At 45.6% G+C, this 26,522-nt stretch overlaps 1 protein-coding gene across 1 annotated transcript; it reads right to left on the bottom strand.

Annotated features, from left to right (window-relative positions):
* Window positions 1-614: 614 nt before the first annotated feature.
* PXDC1 (PX domain containing 1) lies at window positions 615-24,499 on the bottom strand (the record flags this gene model as incomplete). The annotated part of the gene is made up of 5 exons (XM_080610699.1): window positions 615-732; window positions 6,605-6,716; window positions 10,782-10,899; window positions 11,184-11,275; window positions 24,244-24,499. 5 exons carry the CDS (start codon window positions 24,497-24,499, stop codon window positions 615-617), a joined length of 696 nt encoding a protein of 231 aa, XP_080466825.1.
* Window positions 24,500-26,522: the final 2,023 nt, after the last annotated feature.

Here is a 26,522-nt window from a genome sequence, read left to right as displayed (position 1 = left end):
AGTAAAGCAGTCAGCTCGTGTTCTGTTTCCTGTAGGCACTCAATGGTATTTCTGACGTCTTGTGTAAGGCACCAGTCATCCAGTAGCTGAGCAAAAAGTGACCCACAAGACCTCTATTAAGCAACTGCAGAGGAAACTGACAAAACTCAGCTGGTTTGCCTGCCTTCTTGCTTACATAGCATAAAAAGTGTTGTCACACCATCTGGGGAAGTTTCTCGTGGTATCCTAAAAGAGGAAGCCTCAACTTGCACTGCAACCCAAGCAGCATGGGTGACAGCATACTACAGCACAAGTTTCCAATGGCTGTGCCAGAGCGGCAATTCCCACAGACACAGCAGAGATTTCCTTGAGCTCCAAGAGGCCTCTGCTGGCTTGGTTGCACATAAAATGAGTTTGTTGTCAACAGCAAAGCAGTTACCTCCTTACGAGATGTCTCCATAACACACAACAGAGGACCAGACTACAAAACCAGCTTTGTAGTGCACTTCGTGCAGCTTCTCTGTTCTTGGTCTTGCCTGCACAGCCATATTCATAGAGATGCAACACCGGTGATAGCAGAGCCTATGGACAAAGAGGTCAGCTGGATGCTGGCTGACTGCATCACTGAGCAGCCTTCAGTCCAGAATATCAGTCTCAAATGGGACCAGGTGGTAGTATGTCAAATTGGTGACATAAGCTGTTGGATCATCGCTGTCTTCTAGCTCTGAGGTAAAGTCGCTAACACTTTCGAACCTAAGGAGAAATAAATAAATAGAAAACATGAACACTGAAAGGCATTAAGTCACTAATGTTCATTCAGAAAATCAAAGTCAAAGGAGTTGGAAGAAGGGTACTGAGGGAGAGGGAGAAGTCTAGGTTATCTGAAGACTGACCCCTGGGAATTTTGAGAAAAGATATTTGCGATGGGACTACTTGGAAAAAGGGCTGCAGGCAGGAATGCAGTATAGCAGCTGGTACTACATGTTAATATTATGAGTAAATGAAATATGTGGACTTGCTTCACACCCGAGCAGTGTTGCAGTAGAAGTGCTTCTAATGCCGGTTTGCAGCTTCAGCTTTGTGAAGCTCAGTTTGCAAGATGAAGTTCTAGAGTCCTAACTCTTTCTCCAAAGCTTCAGCATTTCACTCCCTCTCTTGGCAGCCTGACACTCAAATTCATACTAGAAGATGTCAATTAAGATTCATGCAGATCAGCTGTGAATCATGAAGCTATAGTTTCTCAGCCTACATATTGTTAAGCTAGGACACACTTGCAATGGCATCTACTGTCACTTTCATGAACCAAGACTCAACTCTTCTAGAGAGAGTTGAGAAGTAAACGGAAACCATTGCTCTCCATGTCCTTAAATAAACAGAAAGCCTGCTTCTTTATAACCTATGGAAACAAATAATCTGAAGATTTTGCTTTCAGTAAAACAGGATGACTTCCCATTTAAAGCTGTGCTCAAACACAGCTGCACAGCATACTAGGAGAGCAAGTTTTCTTCTCTTAAGATAGCAGTCTTCAGTAAAAGGGACTTTTGTGACTCCTCTCTAGTATTAAACTGACTCTTCACAGCACTGGTTATTATAATACCTGAACTTCACATCTCACTGTTTACCACACTGCATTTAAGATGAGCCAGATCAAAAACATTATTAATTTGTTTTCAGCCCCCAGGGCTCCCTTCCTACTAACAAATGAATCATTTCCTGGGACACCCTTTCTTGTCTGACAATCCTGGATACCTCTACAATGAGATTTTTATAAGTCCAGAATATTTTTCTCTGTGGAATGGGAAAATCTTTACAGAAAGTACTCAGAGTTGATCCCATCTGCACCTCCTCCTTCCCACACCCATGTATATATGAATAAGCCACAGGCCAATGAGAACCATGGTGCACACAAGCAGATCATCTTGTTACCCCTGACTTTCAAACCTACTAGTGAGAGATAAAGAAGCAGCAAGTGAGCCCTGGAAGACTGAATCGTGCAGCTGAGGTATACATCCTTCCATTTTGTTCTCACAGCATGTAGCGACAACACAAAATGACTCAGTTCCCACACAAAAGTGGAAAGGAAACTGCCATTGTTTCCGGCCTGAACTTGAACTCTCACCCTTTCACTTCACAGGTAATGAAGTGTCTTCTCTGGGTTTGGCTTTTGTATGAGGTCTAATGTCTAACACGAATAGGAAACAATGAATAGTGTCCTTCCTCCAGAGCCTCATTGTTCTCCCAGTGGCACAAGATTTAGGTTTTGACAAGCAGAGACCATCCAAATATAGAGAGATTCACACATTTACTTTCACTTGCTTTGGTATTTTCCTTCTCACTTCCTAACTCCTGTGTTAAACCTGAACTTCAGCAAGGATTACCCACAGTCTCACGCCTGCTCTCAACCAGAAAGCACCAACTTGTTAAACCTTCCTCATTTATACCATTCCTGTTCCAAGGAGGCTTAAATTTTTGGAGTAAGAAGACATTTTACATCTTCTCAGATAGCCTAGCAGTTAAAGGTAGTCACTGCAGGCCAAGGATTAAATCTCAGCTCAGTTCAAGCAAAGGACTTGAAGAACTGTGAGATTCCTTTTTCTCACACTCTCCCTTTAATATTTTGACAGAAACTGCATTCATTCTGCACCTCTTTTTTAACTATGAGGGTCACAACGTTTTTGAGCAGAAACACATCGATTTTCTCCTGCAGTGCTGTTGCTATGCTCTTTACTTACAATGAAACAGAAATGAGGCTGAACTTTGAATGTTTATTACCCTCATTCCTGTACAGCCCCAGGCAGTTTGCCTGCCTGCATGTGTGGGAACACGTGCAGAAGACTTGGTATCTTGCAAACACTTCACAGGTCACGTTGTGCTGTCTTAAGGACTGCTAGTGATTCAGAAACAACAGATTATGCATATCAGTGGGGCAGACAGAAAGAAGAAAGCAGAACAGGAGTCAAGAAGGTTATTCAGATTCTGCTCTCTTTCTCTTGTCAATTGTATAAAACTAGATTATTACAACAGGAAGGGCCCACAGATTCTGTGGTTCTTCAGTCTCACTGATAGGGTACTACAAGTGGCATGTGAGGTACAAAGCAGCTGTATTCATATGCTGTGGTTACTCAGAAAGCCTTCCTTGCCACCAAAAAGGAAGCATGGGCACAGAGTCTGCAAAGCATTGCTCTAGATTGCTCAAATGAAACCAAGCCAAATTAACCACGACTGCCTACTACAGCTAGCAGCTGTATAGGACACCCAACAGTCAAAATGCTTGTGTACTGTTCCCAACAGGTCTTTTTCGCAAAATAAACTTTGCAAACTACTATGGACAGTCAGATTCCTAAATGCCTAAACTGCTGCCCTTGCTACTTTTTCCCCAAAGTACTCTGACAGACACTTCTTGTGCTGTAAAGATAACCTTCCTTATCCTTTTAATCCTGGCTCTTATTCGCCAGGAAGAAGAGAGAAGCAAGGTACACAGAAGCTAATGGCTTGGACAGGTGTAATCTTTGCCAGATAAAAAACTGTCTGGATTGCCAGGCCAAAAGAGCTATGATGAATGGAGTTAAATCCACTTGGCGGCTGGTCACAAGTGGTCTTCCCCAGGGCTCAATACTGGGGCCAGTTCCGTTTAATAACTCTATCTATGATCTGGACAAGGGGATAAAGTGCACCCTTAGTAAGTTTGCAGACACCGACTTGGGTAGAAGCGTTCATCTGCTTGACTGTAGGAAAGTTCTATGGAGGGATCTAGACAGGCTGGATCAATGGCACAACTTCAGGCCATTTCTTCTCATCCTGTCACTTGTTACTTGGGAGATGAGAGCAGCACCCACCTCACTACAACCTTCTTTCAGGTAGTTGTAGAGAGTGATAAGGTCTCCCCTGAGCCTTCTCTTCTCCAGACTAAACAACCCCAGTTCCCTCAGCTGTTCCTCATAAGACTTGTGCTCCAGACCCTCTTCTCTAGACCAGCTTCAGCACCTCAATGTCTCTCTTGTAATGAGGGGCACACAACTGATCACAGTATTTGAGGTGTGGCCTCACCAGTGTCCAGTACAGGGGGACAATCACTGCCCTGCCCCTGCTGGCTGTGCTATTTCTGATACAGGCCAGGACACTGTTTGCCTTCTCGACTGCCTGGGCACAAGCTGGCTCATGCTCTTCGGCCATCAGTGAGCACCCCCAGGTCCTTTTCTGCTGAGCTACTCTTCTCCAAGCCTGTAGCATTGCATGAGGCTGTTGTGGCCCAAATGCAGGACCTGGCACTTTGCCTTGTTAAACCTCTTACCATTGGCCACAGCCCATCCAGCCCATCTAGATCTCTCTGCAGAGCCTTCCTATCCTTCAGCAGATCAATGCTCCCAGCCAAGTTGTTGTCGTCTGTGAATTTACTAAGGGTGCACTCAACCCCCTCATCCAGATCATCAATGAAGATATTAAACAACACCAGCCCTAATACCGAGCCCTGAGGACATCACTAGTGGTCAGTCACCAACTAGATGTGACACCATTTACCAGCACTTTTTGAGTTCTGCCATTCAATCAGTAATTTACCGCCTTTCCTTTCAAAAGGAATGCCAAGGACTCCAAGAACCACACTATTTATGTCCCATGGATGCAGAGCACACTGGGTTCACCACATTTTCCAACAGTACAGTGTACTGCCAACTAAAATTAGAGAGAAAATGAAGGAAGAAGAAAGCAGCTACTTCAGAACAAGAGTAAGCAATTTCAACTTGCAAAAATGTTACAGTTTCTTTTGCAAGAAGTATGAGACTTTCCAGCTGGTGGATCACTGGGTAGGTAGCACTGCAGGTTAGAACAGCTAAGCAGTGCAGCAGAACATCGGAGAATGAATGCTACCTGTTGAAACTCCAAGTGCTTCCCCAAAAAATACAGATTTGCTTTGCAAAATGTCTGATTCAAGTACATCAGCAGCCAAAACATAGAAGTCACACAGCATTCAATGCTGATGAAAGTAAAAGGTCCCCATCTGAGGATATACAAGTCCACTAGGAATTGACTTATTTCAGAATAGAAGACACCGATCTTGTAAATCTAATTTTACGCAGACCAAAAAGGAACTGCATGAGATCTTAAAAGATTTTAAAGTTTTAAAGCTTCCTGTCTAGTCTACTAACCTACATCGAAAGTAACAGCATAGAAAACTTCTGCTTTTTAAAAAAGTTCAATTTTTACAGAACAGTTGTGCTACACAAATGCTATTGTCTCCTAGCTATTACCTCTCAACAACGCAGTACAGCTACAGGATGAGCAAATTTAGGGTACCATGTAAAGTAGGCATTTAAAACTTATTAAATTCTTTACTCTTGATTTAACTTCCTTCAGGGAAGATAAAATACAAATGCACAAAGCCAGGCTGTTTTCCTAGATTTATTTCTTTCACTGCAGTTTCTGGGAAACCATGCCTACCACACAGTTTTTATATTAGTATTGTCTGCCCTTAATATTCTCTGACTTCAGTGGGGTGACAGTTTCAGATAATGGCAGGTTTTGCTTCAGACCAGTAAGTTTTGCTTGGTCTGCAGCCACTTTAATTTCCAGACACTGGCCTTACAGAATTACCTCCAGTGTGTTGCTTCAGCCTCACTAATAAAAGCTCATAATCCTAGATGCTGTTAGCAAGGTCAAGGTTCAAAACACTAAGTGACAAATTAATAGAAAGGCTTCAAGAAATCACACTGGAGACAGAGATACACTCCAACCCCTGACAAAATCTTGTCAAGCTATAAACCTTTCCACAGATTGGCAATGGCCACATTTCAGTTGTGGCAAGACAAAGCACCTTATTCAAAGATAAAGCCCCCATAAGGCTTTCAGTATTCTGTTTCCATCATTTTGACTGCTCTAATGAAAAAGTAGGTCAGTGTTTCTCATTAAAAATATTTAAATGCTTCACTACCTGAAGCTTATTGAAATATCAATCACCTGCTACGACAGAAATCTGTGGGAGAAGACTTCCATCAATACACATCTGTCAACACAGTCATTAACTTAAGACCTACATAAAAGCCCTCTGACCCCAGAGGTGTGTACATACACACCTACATGCATTAGGAGGCAGAATATACAAATAAGACTAGTCTTAACTTCCCCCTGCTGCAATGAAATATACATGCTTCACCAAATCTCTGCATCACAGCACCTGAGCAGCTGCTGAGCTTCCTTTGATTACGTTCACGGATGTGTGTCCCTCTTGAGGATGGTGTTTTGCTTCCCAAATAAAGCATACTTTTTGCTGTAGGATATTCCATTTGTAAGGATGTTTGTCAGGAGCTCAAAATAGCTCTCATCATAGTCATGAGAGAAAGAAAAAACTCCTCTGTTCTCACCTGGCAGGACAACTATGCCAGTCACAGCTGTTTTTCATACACAGAGGACTGACTGAGCTCCTTGGTGTCAATCATTCTCACCAACAGCCACTGTATCCATTTTAATAGAAAGAGTTGTGAAGCTGTAGCAATCAGGCTCAGTAATATTTAACCAGTCAGAATGACAGCTGTACCTGTCTTATTCCTAAACAGAGGATAACATTTTGCTGGGAGGACAGGTTCAGTTTATCCGAAGCTGACAGCATTACTGATGCACAAACCCCACTTACAAGTGTTCTGCTGAATCTACATCCAGGTGCTTCTCTTTTCCATTGGGTATACTGTGGTCAATGACTATTGTTTCAGTGTTGGCTAAACAAAATCCATTTGATCGCATGATTTCTGTCAGGAGAAGAAAAGAAACAAGATAAGAATAAAAAAAAAGCTGGAAAACAGCTGCATATCATAAGTAATTGACATGGTTAGGAACTGAGATGTGTGTGTGACATTGAAGATCTGCACATGAAAGCAGGAATAAACAGAGTTGGTTTCACAGCTTCTTACATCTGCAAACTGCCAGTGCTTAAGCAATTTTATGCACGTAATCAATTTGAGGCCCAGTTTCAGCTGCTATTCCCAGTGGCAAAATTCCCATCACCCTTAGCAGAATGGCAGCCCATCCATACATTGCAACCTACCACTACCAAAACATAATAGTGTTTTTGCTAGACAGTCCCAGGCTTAAGCCAATTAAGCAAAAATCAAAAAGACAGGAAAAAGGAAATAAAAAGTGATCTTCCAAGCTAATTCAACCACCATCCTGAAGTCATGTAAAGCAATACCATCTTCTATACTGCCTTCAACTCTGCTTATTTGTTTTTCATTGTGTAAGAAGTCTTCAATCAAGAATAGCTAAAACTTACACTTAATTCCACTGACCTATTACCATCAGGAGAGTTTACAATCAAAGAATAGTATTTGATGTGAATGAGAAGTCAATCCACATTTATGCTAGATGGAAAGGCAAACTAGCCAGCCACAAGGATTTATTTTGCTCACACAATCTTAGATGAAACTGAGGCCACCACAAAATGAACATACATCTCTACAGAAATAAGCACTGACTTAAGTAAGTGTCTCAAGGCATGAGAACCCTGTGTTACAGCCTTGTTATCAGCACAAACAAAAGGAAATTAGCCCGTGACAAAAAAATATGATGCAAGACACAGGGAATCCTCAAACAAATTTCAACTGTAAGTAATGAGTTCAAGTAATGAGCAGGAGATAAGACAGGAAGAAGAAGGGAGGTAATCTTTTCAAATGTACATTTACATGTTCCTACATTAAGGTAAAACCAGAACTCACTTCCATGTGTTTCTTGAGAAAGTCATCTTTGACTTTCAGTCTGTATTTTACTGCGACTCACTTTAGGGGTGGTAAGAACACTGAATCCCAGCAGAATCACTCTTCATCCATGACTCATTTTGGACCAACATTGTACTGCAGAATAAGACTTGTACTATCAATTCAAATTCAGTTTTCCACCTAAGAGGGCAGCCCTTTCTTCCCCATTACCTACCACCCTAAGCAGGACCACCGCGGGACAGTATGGGTTTTCTTCAGAAAATACAAAACCTTTTTGGCTGCTTTTCTAAGCCTGCAAGCCACGTAGAAAGCTGCACTCTAACATGAATGCCAGTGTTTCCCTAGCGTCCTTCACATGACCTAAGAGTTACAGCATTTCACTGCTGTGTGAACGGCTTCAGGCGCTAACATCTACCGCCATCTACTGACGACGCTTGCAGACACTGAAACCATTTCCAGTGAGCAACATGCAGACCGGTCAAATACTAATTATCATCAAATTTCTGCCTATGTTCTTAAATTCTTTGCAGCAATAACTTAAATGATAAAACTAGCTACCAAAAGATGCTTTTGGATAGTTGCACAGGTAGGAAAATCTTCCTCCAATTAATTAATTATGACTCATTTCTACCAAAATTAATTCAGAATTAAAACAAAACATGTAATTATTCAGGTAACATGGTTTCCACAGCTCCTCTATACACAGACTTGCAGGAGGGGTCCCTTTGCTGCTAGGTTCTGTCCATCAGCCAGGTACCCTCGTTCTGATTTAGATTAGATATTAGGAAAGAATTCTTCACTATGAGGGTGGTGAGGCAGTGGCGCAGTTTGCCCTGCAAAGCTGTGGCTGCCCCATCCCTGGCAGTGTTTAAGGTCAGGTTGGATGGGGCTTTGAGCAAGGGAGGTGTCCCTGCCCATGGCAGGGGGTTGGAACTAGATGAGCTTTAAGGCCCCTTCCAAACCAAACCGTTCTGAGTCTATGATTCACTTTGACCATCTTCTCTCTGTTGTACCCATCATGTGACATACTCAGTCACACAGACACAGAGTACATGTGCCCTAAGCGGTACACACCCTCCCCAAAATTGTATTAAACCCTTCCAAACAGCAAAAAGCCCTGAGCCAGAGCAATGCTGCAATTCCAAATACATATACAAATATAATGTCTTTTCTAACCAGTGCAATTCCAAAAACATTTATTCTTGATATTTACCTGTTAGAAAACAAACAAATAAACCCTGCAAGGTGCCACCGACAGCAGCCACCCTTTGAAACATTTTTACAGCATATAATTTGGGAATCTTTCATTTCATAATGGGCAGGTGCTAGGACCCACTTTGCAGCTCCAGTCTCACAGGGTAGCAACGTATTTCAGACAAAACCAGCCAATATGCTCTTCAGGGTCAGAGCTAAGAACACATCTTGGTGTTCAGGAGCAAAACAAGTAACCACATTCACCCTTTGGGAGATGACTAATGTCAGGAACACGCACATGAGGAATTTTACCTGAGGTTTCCACATCAACTTAAGGCAACATCCAAACCTCCCAAGGCACAGACGGGGGCATGAGGCACACATGTCAGCTCCTGTCTATTGTTCCCGGAAGCCAGACCTGCATCACCCCACTTTGCAGTACAGCCCTGGGGACTTTTCTTTACAATCCCTGTGCTGCACCGTAGACAGGGCTCAGAGTGGCCATACAAGAAGGCACTGGCCTAGACAGGCTGGCAAGACCACGCTTCTCACTGAGGCTTGGTACACTTCTGAGGAGTCACCGGTGGGCTTGTAAACCATTTGCCATTTAATTTAAAGAGTATTTATTTAATGGAGGACTAGTTCACTTAGAACTAGAGCTTGGGGTCTATTACAACACGTCCACCCTGCATATAAGACCAGTCCTTCAGGACACACTGTTTGTGTCTTTAGCATGTTGACACACTGATTGGCCATTACTGATACACTGTTAGTACCTAAGAAAACTAGTTTTACGCTAAACACTTTATGCACTTTAGAGGACAATGTAGTGTTTCACTTTATTTCTCTCTCTGAAATACGCTCTTTTGCTGACACAAACCCAGCAGTTGCCATTAGGCTCAAACAAAATATTTGAGCATAGAAACACAAACCAGGCACACCTAAGGCTCACAAACTTTTAACTATGGTCAGTAGCAGATGAAGAAGGAAAAAAAAATGAAAGAATACGCAAGGATAGAGTAATGCTGCTCTCCATTTCACCCACTAGCAATCTGTGGTTTAGAAACTTTCTATGCCTCCACCTGTGACGTCTCAATGTACTTTCCCTCCACTTGCTTGTCTAACTCCTTTTTGAAGTCATTCATGCTTTCAGTTCCACCATATGCTATGGCAATGAGTTCCACTCCTCAACTGTGTTCCATATGGAAACAAAACAACATCATAACCTTTCTTTCTTCTGTTTAAAGCCTTTTGTCTGTCAACATTATTGGATAACCTATAGCTCTTGTTTCATGAGAAGTACAGGGTAATTGACCTCCTTCTATTCATAGCTTTGTAGACTTCCATCATATCCCCACTCTGTCATCTCTCCTCAAAGTTGAAGTGTCCTTCTTTGTTTAACCTTTTTCTTAGAGAAGCTGTTAAACGATTTGAATCCTTGTCCTTTATTTGCATGCTTTTAAATTCTACTATATCCTTTCTGAGATAGAGAAAACAGAGTTGCGCGCACTGCATTCAAGTTGGGGTTGTGCTCCTTTCCTAATAATACCAAGTATTCTCACTGCTGGTTTTGCTCATCACTTGGTACTGAGCTTACGTTTTCACTGAACTGTATCAATAGCCTCAAAATTTCTTTCCTAGGTGGTAATAGCACTATCATACAGTGAGAACTGCATTTTCCTCACATCCACTTCTTTGCCTTAATCAGCCTTTGATTTCACCTGCCATTTTATTGCCTGAATGCATGTTGCATAGTACATCATGTCTAATTTTATGTTCTATATCATAAAGCAAACTATTGAGAAGTATCTTTGGAATTGCTGATGGAGAAGAATAAGGGGAACAGAAAATAAAGTAATTTTCATTCTGTAATTCTTACGTAGACCGTAGGAAGCTAAGAACTCTTACCTGATATTTTAACTGGACTTTGAAAGCTTGGCTGAATTTTATGGACATTGTCATTTTTTAGAACTTGGTCCAAAGGAGATCTCTCAAAGAATGTGAGGACGACTTCAGATCTTGAATACTTAAAAGACAAAAAGAAACAGACATACATTTTTTGCCAGTAGCTTGTTTTGTCCCTCTTTTCCCTTTCTACTCTTTCTCAGTACAACAGGAAGACTTATTACAAGCAATAGCTTGGAGACCTTCTCACACAGTTCTGGCACTCGCCACTTCTTCAAGATACTCAATAACCTGCTGATTTTTTCCAGAGTTTGGCAAAGCCCATCACTTTCTACCTTCATGAAAGTGCATGTCACCATGAAGGAGGAGTCAAGCTGGGCTAAATGTGGAACTTGGCTTACTCACCTTCCATGGCATGTTTATAATAGTCTTCAAAAGCTTTTCCACCTCATTAAGTCTGGCTTCTGTATCATGGGCTTCTTTTATTGTGATGAGCCCTAGAAACAAAGTAGAGAGATCATGAGCACAGACAAAAGCACACTTCCATGTGTACACACATTTCAGCAGCCAGAAGCAGCCACTCATGAAGGTGTGGAACAACCTCAAATATCATGCCTCCCGGAAATGTCTTTTAACCCACACTGATTACAAAGCATGTACCCCAAACAGAGATGGTTATAGTTACAAGCAGAGTTGCAAGCCTAAAAACAGATTCAGCTGTTTATGATCATATTTAAGAGTTGCAAGACAAGCAGAAGTAGAACCACCTACGCCCTCATCCACAGTTTCACTACACAGCATTTACAGCAGTGATAATCAAACAGCCTGTTTTCTGCTTCCAAAAATACCATGATTCATCCTTTTTCCTGTCAATACAAAGCAAAAGAACCCAAGAAAGAACCCAAATGCCACAATCCGCAGATAAGAGTTAAAACCTAAACACAAGCTAAACAAAAGGCTTTGAGGGCAGTCTTTTATTTCTCTGCATGTAAGCTGCAGTGAGCGGGTCAAAGAAGATTTCTCAGTATCATGTTCTTCAAGCGCAAAACAACTTTGTGTGTGTACATATATATGTATGCACTAATCACTGAATTATCACAGTGCTGCAGAAGGGATTAGAGCGGAAATGTGCTGTCCAGTGTCCAGAATGATGCATTACAATCTTTCTAACTTCGAATTGCTCAGTGTGGGATCTTCAACTGTAATACCACATTTCATATGTATAACATGCAGGGCACCTGTAACTTCCCCCTCCTCTAGCAGACTCAGGGAAATATAGCACAGGTTACGTGAACGTACAGGGAATATGAGAAGAAGTAAACCCCCAAATCCCCCATCCCCCTAGCAGCTTTTTTATTTCTGATCTTTGTAACCTACTTTTTCTAACCCAGTCATCATTTCACCTCCACATTCATGCATCTTTTCCAAGGAGCAGGATACACAAATGAAAATTAAATACCTAAGAGATTATTAAACTCAACAAGCTCCACTGGTAAACCAAACCAAGACAAAATCAAAACCAAAAAGCCACAAAAAGCCTAAAACAAAAAGCAAAAAGCTGGAGCAGAAAAAGATCCAATAAATCAAAACCATCAAACTAAAAATCTGCAAAGCAGCCTGTGAGAATCACTTGTGTGTATCACTTCAAGATACTAAACTTGCGTTAAACTAAGTGCTTCTCCATCTCCCTACTGAAAAGACAAACGTACAGAAAGAACAATCAAACATTCAGTGTAGGGATAACATCCACAGTTTCAGTCTGCACCAGTCCTTGCTGCTGGTTACCGACAAGATATGATCCCATGCAAACTTTCCAGACGAAAGTGTGACTTTGAAGCTGTCAGCTCTCCTCCAATTACAGCTTTAAATAAAATGGGGATTGTTTCTGGAGCAACCAGGTTTACCTGATGGCTGTCCCACAAAAGTAGCCTGGTTGCGTAAGCCCTTCTACTGCTTGACAGTCCTTTATTTCCCTGGTTTTGCCAGCATACACAACCGCACCCCGGTACAGCTCACTCCCTCTTCTGACAGTGCAGCAGAGCATACCAGCAGGCATATAAGCTGTGTATCTTGCTTTGACCAGTGTACATGACAGTCAGGTAGCTTTGCATGGAAATTCTCTGAAGGGATAGAAACGTGAATTAACTCATCTGCATGGGTCCACAGCCTGTGTATTAGCTGGGTTGTGCTTGACATTACAGACCTCAATTGCAGACCACCACCCTTCATTTTCCTAACTGCTGGGTGTGAGCAGGCCTGGGTGGATCTGCTTTGCCCTTCCACAAACACGTTCCCATCCCACATTTAAACAAAGTTCAAACCTTTCAAAAAAGGTGTTTTCATCTTCCCTTAAAAAAAGAGCTGCCAACGGCCCCACGGCTTAGACACCCACCTATGATGTTAGAAACATGCTGTCGCCCTGCAATAGCCCACATCAGAGAAAACAGATCTAGCCACCCCGGTGCCAGCTGCCATGGGATGCCTCCACTTCTCCTGCTAGTCCTGATCCAGTCTGCATAAATACTGACACATCAGAGCAGAGACCGCCCGACTGCAGCTCTCACCTTGCAGGAAACACCTCATTGCTGACCCACCCAGGATCTGGCATTCAAACGCTCTCTCTTAAATATGCCTTCCACCTCAGACCCTTTCCCAAATAAGCATTTACTGTTGAAACTAGTATTTTCAGGAAGCGGGAAACCAGGAAGAGGGATACTTTCAAACAAATGAAGATATTCAGATCAGAGCAGGGGGGAGGTAAGGAGAGGAAGAAGAAAAAAATACCTCACCAACAACACTGAATATTCATCCCCCGAGGAAAACCAGCCAAGCAGCTAGGATTTTCTCTCATTAGTAATCAGGCAGAGCATCTGCAGCTCCACACTGCCTTTTTATGCTGCAGCAAGAAAAGTCCAACAAGGCCGTCAGCCTGTCACACTGTCACAGATCACCCAGTGGGAGGTTTTACAGCTTCTTGCATTCACCAGGAATTTCCAGCCCTGGTATATTCCTCCTTCCAGCTCTTGGAAAGGCACCAGCCATGCAAACCCACGCTCTGACTTGGAAACTGGTACAGATGACTTGTAACATCTGACACTGTTTCTTACTGCAGCTTTTCAAAACCAAAAGGCAGACAGCGTAGGATGGACAGTAAATGATACAGCTTCCTATATACGTGCTTAATGATTACAGATGCACAGCTTTGGGATCTAAAGCTGCTGACCTTACATGAATTCCCTGTACAGAGGCTAAAGCCTCTCTTTTCATACATCTACAGTCCAAATACACAGTAATTGCGTGAATGTGTATATATATTGAACCCTGTCATTTCTTCTGCAATAGCCACAAGGTTTGTAAGGCCCTCATTTATCTTAACTCTACAAGTCTCTGTTTTTAAGAGTTAACAGATGCCCTTGTGGTTTTCAGTTAGTCCTAGTCTGTGATCCCACAGCCCAAGGGATTGCTCACAACCCTACAGCCACATTAACCAGAGCAAGGCACTGCCTACCCAAGCAGCCAGGAGGAGCAGAGGCCCCTGTCCCTCCTCTTGATCCCTTTCAGCACTCAGTAACTGGCTGCTGTCACCCACCACAGCACAGACACACATGAGGAACACTGTGGTTTTGCAAGGTGAAGTCTCTGGTGGCAACACTGCTTCGAAGGCCTTTCACCCTCCCCTGCAACTCATTTCCTCTCCCACACCGCAATACAGGGCTGCCTCTGCTTTGCCAGCACAATTAGGTGAGCAGTAAGGAATGCCTTGAACTGCTCTTGTCAAAGGCTCCACCTCAGGAAACCCCAGCCTTTGCAGAAGAAGTAAGAGACTACCGGCTAGGGTGCCCCATTCAAACTCCTCTCTCACCCAGGCACTATACTGAGTTTGAGCAGGAAACAGGACTTGTACAAAGAAGCTCACGGAAGCGCAACCAAGCTTTCCAGCTCTATTCTTCACTTTGTGGGGTTTCTCCCCTGCCTGTCTTCTCCCTGTTCATAAGCTTTGATGAGGCAGAGAAAGAAAAAACCAAAAGCCAGAGACCGGTGTAGAATCTCCAGATGCTGGAAACACCTGAACAAACAGACACACACGTGCCAGCTGACTCTGCAGACAGAGCCCAGCACCTCCACCATCCATTAACCCTGACACAAACACACCGCAAGCTGGATGCATCTGGAGTGCGCAGGACTCACTGGCCACGTATGCAGCATCTGTACAGCAGCTACAACACGTCTTGAGGCTGTTGTCTCTGCCCACAGACTATAAATATGTGCCTGTCTTTCCATCTGGAGCTTTTAGACCCCAAGAACCCTTATTCAGAGAGTTTACTATAAAACAAAAATAAGACTCCAGTAAAGAAATCAGTAGCCTGGAACTGGTTGTGCTTTATTCCACTTGTTCAGCCATGCCACAGAGCTGAGCTTAGAGCTGGGAAATCTCCTAGTGAGGTCATGGCAAAAGGCTGCTCTCATGCCTTTTCCTCTGCTCTGGCCCCTGTATGACTGCTAATGGAAAACATGCACAAATTCCTCCCACGAAAACTTTGCTCTCTGTTTTGCTACCCATACTGTGCTTGGACAATTATGATTTCAAGTGATTTAAATGACATAAACACCTATGTCTATAAGGCTTGAGTCCCACTGACTCCTTTTTAACCATAAAACCTGTTGCCAAATATCACAAATCTCTAAGATTTCATTACCCTGTGCACAAGGGAGCCCACATGCTGGGTGACAGGAAGGACGATACAGGCACACCACCTAACCCAGGGTGGCACTCACCTGTACCTGGAAAATACCCTTTCAGCAGGGTTCTGCTGTGTGCACAACCACCCTAGTCAGTGATCTCATTCAATACCTTTGCCCTCTTCTCTCCCCCCTTCCAGATGACGAGTCCCAGGATTTGCCCACAGTTTGAGACCAAGCAACTTTACACACAGCAACATGTCTCTGGAAAAACACGGCCCATGCAGCACCAGAGGCCTGCAGCATCCTTCCTGCTCTGGGACTCTGGTGCCGGAGCAGCTGCAGGAGGCTGAGAGCAGGCCAGCAGCTGTGTACCTGGCACACTGGCTCACGGCGTGGGAGAGGGGCCCAGAGCTGCAAACGACAGGAAATAAGCTTAGCAGAGGGGGAGGAAGAACTGGGAGCCAGTTCCTGATGTCAGCACACAAGCCATGGAAGGCCTGTCCTATTCCTGCCATGTGAGCCACCAAATCTGCAACTAATGACATTTTGACAACTGCAGGTAACACACTGCATGCTTCTACCAAACAACAGCAATCATCACAGCATGTGCTCCTTGGCTTGTAATGAAATCACAATGCAGCCTTGACAGTCAGTGTCCACAATGAACACCTTCCTTGGAATGCACTCAATCCTCTAATGCCTCCAAGGAAGAGTAAGTTCATGCCTAGGTCAAGTATGTCTCATATGCCATCTCTCAATGATGACACATAGAAGTCTGTTCTTCTAGAGATGTGTTGCTATGTACAAGTCACTATGTATACATGATCTCAAACTGCGGGCAAACCCTATTTCTCCGATCTGAAGGACTTCAGGCTTGTGGTCAGGGGAGAAACAAATTATGCCAAAGGAATCTCCTACTTTCTCAAAATCAGTTCAGTATGTATAGGAGGCTGAGCAACAGCTGAAGCCAAGGTGTACTTTCTGAAGATGCATGCAAGACAGAATGGCAATACTCCTAAATGCTGTGTATTTTAGTATGTACACGAAGATCAAAATATTGCACCTCACCTAATCCTCTCTCCATCCCCTATGGGATGACTGCACAGTAGGTATCCTATGAAAAGAGTGGCAAATAAATCCAGGGAGAAATCTTATTGCATTCTGCTAACCTACCTGCAAGAAAGTTTTAAGGCCTAGAGATTCAGATCTGGAGCCCATCCTTCTCTCTTTGCACAAGCCCATGAGCAGCAGTTAGGGATTTCAAATCATTAGGCAAGACACTTAAGCTCTCTTGCACAGGAAAACGCTACTCTGCTGCCTCTCCTGATCAGGCTGTATGGCTTCAATAGGAAATATGCCACTTTCCCCCAGCTACAGTATTCATTAACAGTGCAGCACTCAGTCTTTTTATCCTGTACCCTCATTCTGCCTTTCCCTCAGATACGTTCTAACCCATGTGCACACATACATAATTTTGGATGTAGATGGAGCAATAGAAGGAAGACCCCAGCCATGAGAGGATGTATACAAAATCACGGAATAATGTCCAATGGAAGAGTTTCATCTCATTCACCCAAAGAAAGACCAACTCCAAAGTCAGATCAGGCTGCTTGGGGACCATGTCCAGTTGACTTCTGAATAACCCCGTGGGTAGATATTCCACAGAATCATGCAGGAACTGAAGCTACTCAGGGACATGGATCAGGGATGAAAGGCGGTAACTCAGCCCAATGTTTTCTGCTATTTTGCTCCTTTGCACTGCTTTGCATTTCTCCTTCTGCTGAACTGGCCTCTCCTCTAGACCACTTCAGTTGGCATCTTTCCCTGCTTCATGGCCATGATGCCTCTCTCTCCCAGCAGCTGCCACGGTAGAATCCCTCATCCCTGCAGATTCATGTTTCCTCAGCCTTGCTGCCTGGGAACTATGGCATTAGCCATCTCAGACTGGACTCTGATGAGAGCAAAATAGCTCCCATTTACATCTGCCTCCTCTGATGGAGGAGAATAGGATAAAAGGTCATCAGAAGGACAAATGAATACTCAATAGTATGTAAAGGCAGGAAATTACAAAGAAACAACAGATGGGAAAGCTTTTTTCACACAACTTTTCTTCACTAACTCTGCAGAAATAACACCACAGGAATCCCTTAAGTCCAAGTCTTGATAAAATCCAGAGAAAGGCAGATAATTACAGGCAATCAGAGATATCAGATCTCCAATTACTTGAGACCAAGACTGTCACTTTTCTGTTCTCTGCTGGTTACTCATGCTGTCTTCTGCAGCATCTGGTTCTCATCACTAGAGGCAAGATCCCAGAACTAGCTATGGCACTGGCTTGACTCTGTATGGCAGTTCCAGCAACAACTCTTAGATGCCTCTTGCCTAACTCTACCACACCCCTCTCTTGGGGCAGACACACTTGTCCCTTCCCCTCGTGAGGAAATTCATCCATCAAACATGACAAGAGTCACTAGAGTCTCTAAAGACTTTACAAAAGGTTTACTATTTATGCAGTACCCCTGACAAGGCCCATCTCCTGGTAGCATTACTCAGGGAGCAGCTAAAAAGATACGACAGAGTTGAAAAGGGAGGTGCAGGGAGGTAGATGTTTTTTTGTTACGTGTTGTGCTGCCCTTCTTAAACTTGATGCTGGGGAACAAAATAGGGACAGGATTTTTTAAGAGGTACAACTACACAGCGTGCATGTAAGTCACTCCATACTTTTAGAAGTCCCAATAGGTAGCAATGAGCATATTGAAGACACTAAAAGAAATCTGTTAGATGCAGAAAGATAGGGAGCTTTCAAAACCCTGCCCGCACTGCACGCACCTAGCTCTAACATGGGCCATTTCTTCCTTTGCAGTTCATATGCAGCAGATGTAAAAATACAGACAGAGAAAAGTCCTATCCAAACAACTGCCCAACCAAAATCCTCCAGAACATAGGTTGTGACCATGACTACCTGATGACCCTGGCACACTCGAATACCCATGCAAAGCAGGGAGGCAAGTTAAAAGCTGAGAAGTCCAGACTCTCCAGCTGATGGTTTTTCCACACATGTATTTTTAGTTACAGGATCTCCCAGGATCTGGATGGGAGGTGACACCTCCTGGTAACAGTCAGCCTCACAGAGCTCCCTGTCTTGATGCAAATGAGCCACAAGAAAGAAAAAGATGTCAAAGAAGCATGAGATAAAAGTGAACATAGCAGTCAAAGCCTGATGAAAAATGCAGTGCTTATTTCTTATCAGGTGAGAACTGTCATGAAAAAAAACACCTCTTTTCCATCATTGCAATTCCTTTCCACCAAAATCCTCCCGGACACATTGCCTCTATTCACCACAAAAAGACAACTTGGGCTTCTCTTTACAACAACACAGCCAGCTTCATTTATCTCCATCATTACTGATGAACCATGAAATTTAGCTAATAGAAAACAAACCCAGAAGCCCCGAACTTCATTTTGGTTATGTAGCACTGTTAGAGCCTGATAACCAAGAGCTGCATCTTTTGTCTGCTAGACAGAAGCCCTGAGCAAGCTCCACTAATGAACTGTTGACAATGTCAACAATCAAAAGAGCACAATAGATGCAGTGTATTTATCTGTATTGTCACGGCACCCGAACAGCTGCTGTCTGTGGAAACCACTATGCTGCCTCTGTAGAGCTCCCTCTTCTCATAAATCACACTCCCAGATGGTCCTGTAAACAACAACAACACTATAATATAGCATATAGAAAACCATAAGTTATGAACACGACATTTGCAAGCAAACATAATGTTCCTGGGCTGGCTCTTTAGAAACTGCCTTCTGCGTTGTGCAAGTCCTTCCAACAGCAGCCCTGAAGGAGCTTCCCATGTGTGCTTCCTGGAGCACAGCCACTCGGACACTGAAAACAGCTGATTGACTGCTTCCTGTATGAGGCAACCAGGCTGGAGGGCAGAGCCTCAGACCTAGAGCCCAGTGTTAGTCATCTGGGAGAGACCGCTCAGGGTCTGCTTCAGGTGAAGTGACCACCTCTATGCTATGAGGCAAGCTACAGACACAAAGTTTCTAGAGGTAATCTCCACCACTACTGGAGAACCATGGATGGACAGTGGCTGAGCCCCAGCAAAGCAGAATGAAACAGAAAAGTTCTGGAGAGTCACAGATAATCACAGATGGCACCAAGATGGTGAGGGAAACCTGGAGGCAAGCAAAGGGAACAGAAAGTGGCTCAGGGAAAGCAACTTGGAGAAGCAGAGAGAAAATAACAGAAAGGAAAGCAAGGGGAAAAAAGGCCACAACAGAGCAGAATGAGTCAGAGGAGGCATGGAAAAAAGGAGGCGCAGAAAAATGAGCACTTTGGAAAGTGAGAAAAAAAGTAGATCTGTAAGGCTGAAGAAAGTTTCTGATGGCTCAGAGTATGAGAGCAGGATCAGGCGCTACATGCAGGCACAATATGAACAGTGACACTGGAAGAGTACCCGAGCATCTGTTCTGATGACAAAGGCAACAAAACAGTGGCAGAGGAGGCCTGCCAGAAACCAACCTGCCACTTCAAGGGCAAAATAAATCCCAGCTTTGAAAGGCTGCTAATGAGCTCTTCAGGCTTCCTGGTCCAACGCTTAAGGGGCTGATCCTGCCCACACAGAAGTCAGAGGCAAGTGTCTGACTGTTGACTGCACTGAAGCTGGATCAAGTTCTGGGATAAATCTTAGATGAGAACTCACCAGAAGTAATATTTAGAGAAAACAGGAGGGGAACAAAGAGCACTTTTCCAGGTTTATACTTCACTTCCAGTGTCTATTGGCCTGTTGCATTATTTTTAAATCTTTAATTCTAAGTTGGCTTCAAAGTCCATAGTGCTGCCTTTCTCATGAAGACTGATTTACATACAAAGCTTGTTTATTTTTCACATAGAAAGACAGTTTAGCAACATGAGGCTGTGTTATAGCTCTGCTAAAAGTGAACTAGCCTGTGTTTTTCTGTGATTCTCTTCTGTGCCTTTGCCTAGAGCAAGGGATGGGCATGTTTCAGACACAAAATACTAGCAAGTTACTAGTGACACCACAGTGAATCATATTTAGTCACCCTGCAGATATGCACATATTTAACCTTGTTTACCAGCTTACTAGAAGGATGTCCTGTGTTGTTGAATGTGCTTGGCCCTTAGCATCATAGCAAGCTCCAGATGCCAAGGGTGCACTTTGCCACGTGTTCTTATTAGTTATCAAAGACAAGACCAGATTGTGTGAATGCCATATTCCCCCTGGGGACCTCCCCTCTTCTAGTATCAAGAAAGGGTAAGATGAGCAGCCACTGCAGAAAACTATACTTCCCATTCTCCCCTCTGTAATCTCAAAGCACTCAGCAGCTCCGAGAAATACAGAGAGGGAGAGCATTGTGGAAGTCAGTTCAAGGGAACAAAGGCGGAGAAAGGAATGGAGAGGATGGTTTGCTGTTGCTGAGCAAGGAAAGCAGCACACTCCTGCTCAGTATGAGCTGTTTGCTGAAGCCAGCAATAATGGTAACAACCAACGCTTTCTAATATTGCTGATGTTTAAAAAAAAAAAAAATCTTCTTTTAAGAAGTTAATAACATCAAATAGCTCAAGCTTTCACTCCTCAACCATATCCCTTAAACGTTAACGTACTGCAGCTTGACTGAGCTGTAGGATAATGCTTGTCCTTTTAATGCTCCTTAGGCAAATCTGTAGGGACTCTGGAGTCCTTCAATGCAATGCAAATTTGGTTTGCAACATTTTACCGCTTCCTCCAGATAAAAGGCACAGCTAATAATTACCTTCTTTCAGAAAGACCAAGATAAACACACACACATATACAAACTCACATACATATGCATATACATTTGTATGTATATAAAAATACACACAAACACATATGACTGAACGTACAAGGGTGTGCTTTTGTCAGGTGTTTTTGCTGGATTAAGTACATTTGAGCTTCGCTGTAGGCTCTAGGATGTCTGTTTTTAAACAGGACATTAAGAAACCATGCTTACCACATGAGTTTTGTAAAGGCCGGACACGGCCCATGCAATCTCTTCTTACATCCAAAGCTTTGCATCAGTGTCACCTAGTTAAACGAGATTTTTACATTTCAATTTTGTGAAGTTACACACGGCTGTGGCCGGTCGCTTTAACATGCTGGTGTGATGAAGTGTCCTCTGTGCAGAGAACATACTCTGCAAAGTCATCTTCTTTAGAGCAGGAGCAGCGTAATTTTAACCAGAGTATTACTGACATTGTGAAGCGCACTGTGATTGCTTTGACACTACTCTTGATTCTTATTCTGTCTCTGTTGCACAGTTAACCCCACCCCCTCACCAAGCTGAACAGATCATGGTCTGCTTATATTGAGTTTCGATTTTTTAAATTGTGGACTGACGCTTTGCTCATTCCCAATTCTACTGAGGTTGGTACGCCTGTTCCTGAGATAAGGGTAAGTGAAGGTTGCTGGCTCCAGGTCGTAGGCAGGAATTGAGTGTTGCAGGCTGAGGATGCTTATGCTTTCCCAGCTCTTCATGCACTAAGGGTGTATATTACCTGGGACTGCCAAGTAAAGCCAGCGCAAGGGACTGTAATCCCATCTAGCTCCAACTGCGCAAATGATGCCTTAGAGAGATGTGAAAACAGTTTAATATTTTGCAAAAGCTGTGGCAGGTCTTGAAACAGGAGAGAAACCACGCTCACTTGAGAGGGGCACTGAGGGATGAGAATGGCTTTAGGATGCACAGGGGCTCCTGTGCCTAAGTGATGGGGAGGGAGCATGCTGGGAGGGGCTAGATGCCAGCGGCAGCAAGGACTGAGTCCATCTGCGGCCAGACCCAGCACACGCCCTGGCACAGCTGCCAAGCTACTTCTCAGGGCCCAATAAAGCCAACAAGTAAAAGGACTACTGGCACCCTGGGAAGACAAATATTTAGTCACAGTAACCCTGGCTGTGCCCTGCAGGCCACAGGCAGGCTCACTCCGGAGCTACCCTCAAAATGCAGGGCCCAGCTGCCAAGCGCACATAAAGGCCATTTTATTTAGAATTTACTGCCACTCAGCACTTGGGAGTACTTTAGGTAGGGCACCTGCAAAGAATAATAATTTTTCACAATACTTGAGATCCCTGGTCAGCAACCTAGCTGGGTGAGACACTGTATAAGAACAGTGTGCCCAGCACACAGCAGTGCTGAGGGTATGGGACAGGGGTCTGCAGGAACAGCCAACGGACTCTCCCATTCCCAGCCTGCACCCAAGCTGAAGGAAGACAGCCCCCCTCCAGCACCCAGCCGCGCAAGCATATCCTATCGGAGCGGGCAGCTAGGGGCTGGTGAGGCCGCCGCCACGCCGGCAGCCCTGCGCCCTTCCCAGCCGTCTGCAGAGGGCACTAGGGACCTGCGAGCAGCGGCGGCGGAGCTCCCGGAGCCGGCGGGGCCGGGCGGCCACTCCCGGCTGCGAGAAGGGAAAAGTCCAGCGCCGGGAGTCACCCGAAGAAGGCAAAGAGCAGGAAAGGTATGGGCAATTTAGACGAAGCATCAAAAATAATCACCCCCCCACCCCACCACCAGGGATCTGGCAGGACTGTAAGAAAATGACTTTTCTCACTGGGAACACACGTCAGAAAACATCCTTGGAGGGTCAGCCTAGGGGGAGGTCGACAGATCTCCGCCCTTCGCAGGGCACAGAGCCAGCTGCCACACAGGTAGGGCCCTGAAATAACTCCGGTGTCCAGGGTGGCAAACCACCCCGATATCAAACGCAGACCCTCTTCAAAGGGATCCCGCTAGCAAGGTGAGACGCGAAACGAGTGCAGGATTGAACTTCGCCATCCTCTTATAGAGGAAAACACATATGAAATACCGGCCTCTCCCCGTTCCCATTCAATAAGATCATTAATGTGGTTACTGAAACAGCTGGGGAGAGGGGAAGTGCTGCACCACACATCCATTTTCAGATGAGCGAATGCTCCGCACCACTCTACACACTTGAAATATTTTCGAGCAAAACATGTAACTGTACCTAAAAAACACCTCACACAAATTAAAGCCAAACCCCAAGACAGCTTAACAGGTACATTCTGCTTCTGCACACAGAGACGTGAGAATAGCCAACATCCCCTGAGCTGGGTTAATCCACCTCAGAAACGAAAACGGAAAACACGGTTCTAAACGCTGGTGCAATTCCCTGTTTCGCAGAAGTTATGCGAGGAATTATGCCAGCTCCCAGAGCTGCTCCGACCGCTGCCAAGCGCCGCAGCCTCGGGTCTATTTTCCTCTCCTTGTGGCAAACAACATACCAACACGCAGAGATTTTTCAGCTACAGTCCTCCTGCCAACAACCCCTCCAGTCCTCCCTCGGGAAGCCTTGGGTAGGCCGGACGCATCGGGGAGGAGCAGCGCGGACGGGGACCCCTCTGCTCCCTCAGCCCAGCTCGGGGTCCCAAGTCGCCGCGCAGCTGCGGACAACGGCGGGGCTGGGGACTCCTTTCCGCCCGGCTCGCTCCCCGGCTGCGGGGCTACCCTTCATTCCCCCCTTCATTCCCCCCCCCTATATTCACCAAAAACATTACAACAGAAATCAACATCTCGGGAGGAGTTCCCGACCACTAAAACGCAGCTTCTCTGCCCCCCTTCCCGCCCCGTAAGGTCCGCTCCCGCCGCGGATACGGCTCCTCATCCCCTTCCTCTCCCCCAGGGGGGACCTTCCTCCCGCCCGCCCTGCCACCGGCACCCCCGGGAAAGAGCCCGGCCGCCCAGCAGTGAGAGTGGGACCCGCGGAGGATGCTCAAACCTTGGAGCAAGGGGGATCGGGACAGCTCGGGCCGGTCCTCGGGGAAGGAATCGAGGAGCCGCTTGAAGAGGCGGCCGAGGTCGGAGTAGCTGCGGTGCAGGTAGAGGATGTTGCGGTCCGACCACTCGGTGCGGATCTCGTAAAACTCCTCCTCGTCGCCCCGCCGGCTGATGATGAGCCGCCTGATCCCGTTCACCCAGCAGCCCCGCACGTACATGTTCACCAGCGAGGTGCCCTCAAACACGGCCGAGGCCATCCCGCCGCCTCCCGCGCATCCCCCGCCGCCGGCGGAGGGCGAAGCGCACCGCCCCGCGCCGCCGCGGCCAAGTTAACAGGAGGAGGAGGAAGAGGAGGAGGAGAAGGAGGAGGAGGAGGAAGGGAGAAGGGGGTTCCACCCGCCGCCCGGCCCGGCTCTGCCCTGCCCGCCGGGGCTGTGCCGCCACCCGGCGCTGGAGGGGGATGTCCTGCCGGCGCCTCACAGATGACGGCTCTCAGCGAAGGGCCGGCCCGGGCACTCCGGCCCCTGCTCCGCCGAGCCCCAGGCACAGAGCGGAGCGGCTCTCACCCCTCCCGGGGCGGGGAGAGGGGTGGCCCGGCCCCTTCTTCCCGTTCACCTCGGGGGGAGCGCGGCTGCCCGCGGCCACTTAACTACCCCTCCCAGGTCCCGGCCGCGGCCCAGGCGCCAGCGCCCACCCCTTGCGCCAAACACGCGCTGTCCCCGCGGCGGGATCCTCCTCTTCCTTCTCGGGACGATTTCGCAGGCGGCACAGACATCACGAGGACATTTTTTTCTCCTCCCAGTGGCCCCTCGAGTGTTTTGTGGTTTTTTTTTTGTTTGTTTGTTTTGTTTTGGTTGGCTTTTTTGTTTGTTTGGTTGGTTTTTTAATAAATTTAAAAACTTCCATCCGGGCCCGCCGAGGGAGGAAAAGGGGGAATCTGCTTACACGTCTGCGAGGTTGTCAGCTCCCAGCAGCGCCTCACGGTTGAGGAGCGTTCCTCTGTGCCCTGGGAAACCTAAACCGAGACCTCGGCAGTCAAGACCCCGGCATCTCCGAGGAGAGGGAGGTGCACTGAGGAGAGGAAAAGCAGGAGGAAGGGAGTACACCGCTGGTGCCTGGGACTTCTTCGGCCTTTTGTTAGTAGTCTGGTGGGATGCCATCCCTGAGGGAGCCTCCAGCAGCATCGCATACGGAGGGAGATGGGGAGGTCTGCACTTGCAAATACAGCCTCTTCTTCCAATGGGACCCCAAACTGTCCTAACGCACAGAAAGCAGGGCACTGGGAAAGCAGGTGGGGTCTGCACCGGTTGTTTGGCAAAATCAAAAATGCACTGTGGGAGGTACCTGGATACCTGAAAATGCCTAGGAGCTGCAGGGTTAAGATATACATACTGAAGGTGAACTGAGTGACAGTGCGGTGATGTGGGATGCATCACCTCGACTAGCCTTTGCTTGAAGGCTGTGGCCTCTGGCTCTCAGCTTTCTGCTGCAGGGGGGCTTGGCACAGCAGAGGGAGGCCACTTCCCAGGGTCATGCCATGGCCTGGGGCAGGAGAGACCATTCCTGTTTGTATAATTTGGGAAGGTCAGAGGTTGTCACACTTGCATGACGTATTATCAAATTTAAGCCAGTTTTTGCCAGTGTGATATCTGGGGCTCAGGAGGCTGGGAATTCACATGGTAACAACCCAGGTGCTGTTTAACTGCTCAGAAAAATCAGCAGAGCCAAGAGACATGGGTATCAGCCAAAACGCGGGGCTTGGAGAACACTGCAGCTGGATTGGCTTGGGACAGTACAAATATGCATGGTGAGGAGAGGCATAGAGGTGAAAGATACTTAACAGTTTTCTGTAAAGTGCATAATTAAATAACTAAATCGTACTCTTCAGTAGATAGCATGCTGCTAGTAACTGTCTACATCACCCAGATGATACATGCCTCTGTGGTAAACCAACTCCAAAGCAACAAAAGCAATGATGTCACAATCTCCCTATTCAAATACATAATTGTATATTTTCTTGATCTAACTTCTACATAACAAAACTGGTTTTAGTTCACTCTGAAGCACATCATATTCTTTACATATGACTGCTTCAGAGTGATCTGAGCCTCATCTCTCCAAACAAAAAGACACATGCCTGTTTACCGCAGCCTCACTCTACAGCACCTGAAGACATTTCTTCAGAGAAATCTGCATTTTTCAAAACAGGACAGGTGATAGTCAAGATGTTGGAGTGGATCCTGAGGTGCTCAGCACCAAATCCTACCAAACCAACTTCAC

The sequence above is a fragment of the Psittacula echo genome (genome assembly GCF_963264785.1).
Source record: "Psittacula echo genome assembly, chromosome: 2".
Taxonomy (NCBI): domain Eukaryota; kingdom Metazoa; phylum Chordata; class Aves; order Psittaciformes; family Psittacidae; genus Psittacula; species Psittacula echo.
This window is presented reverse-complemented; position numbering and strand designations above follow the sequence as displayed.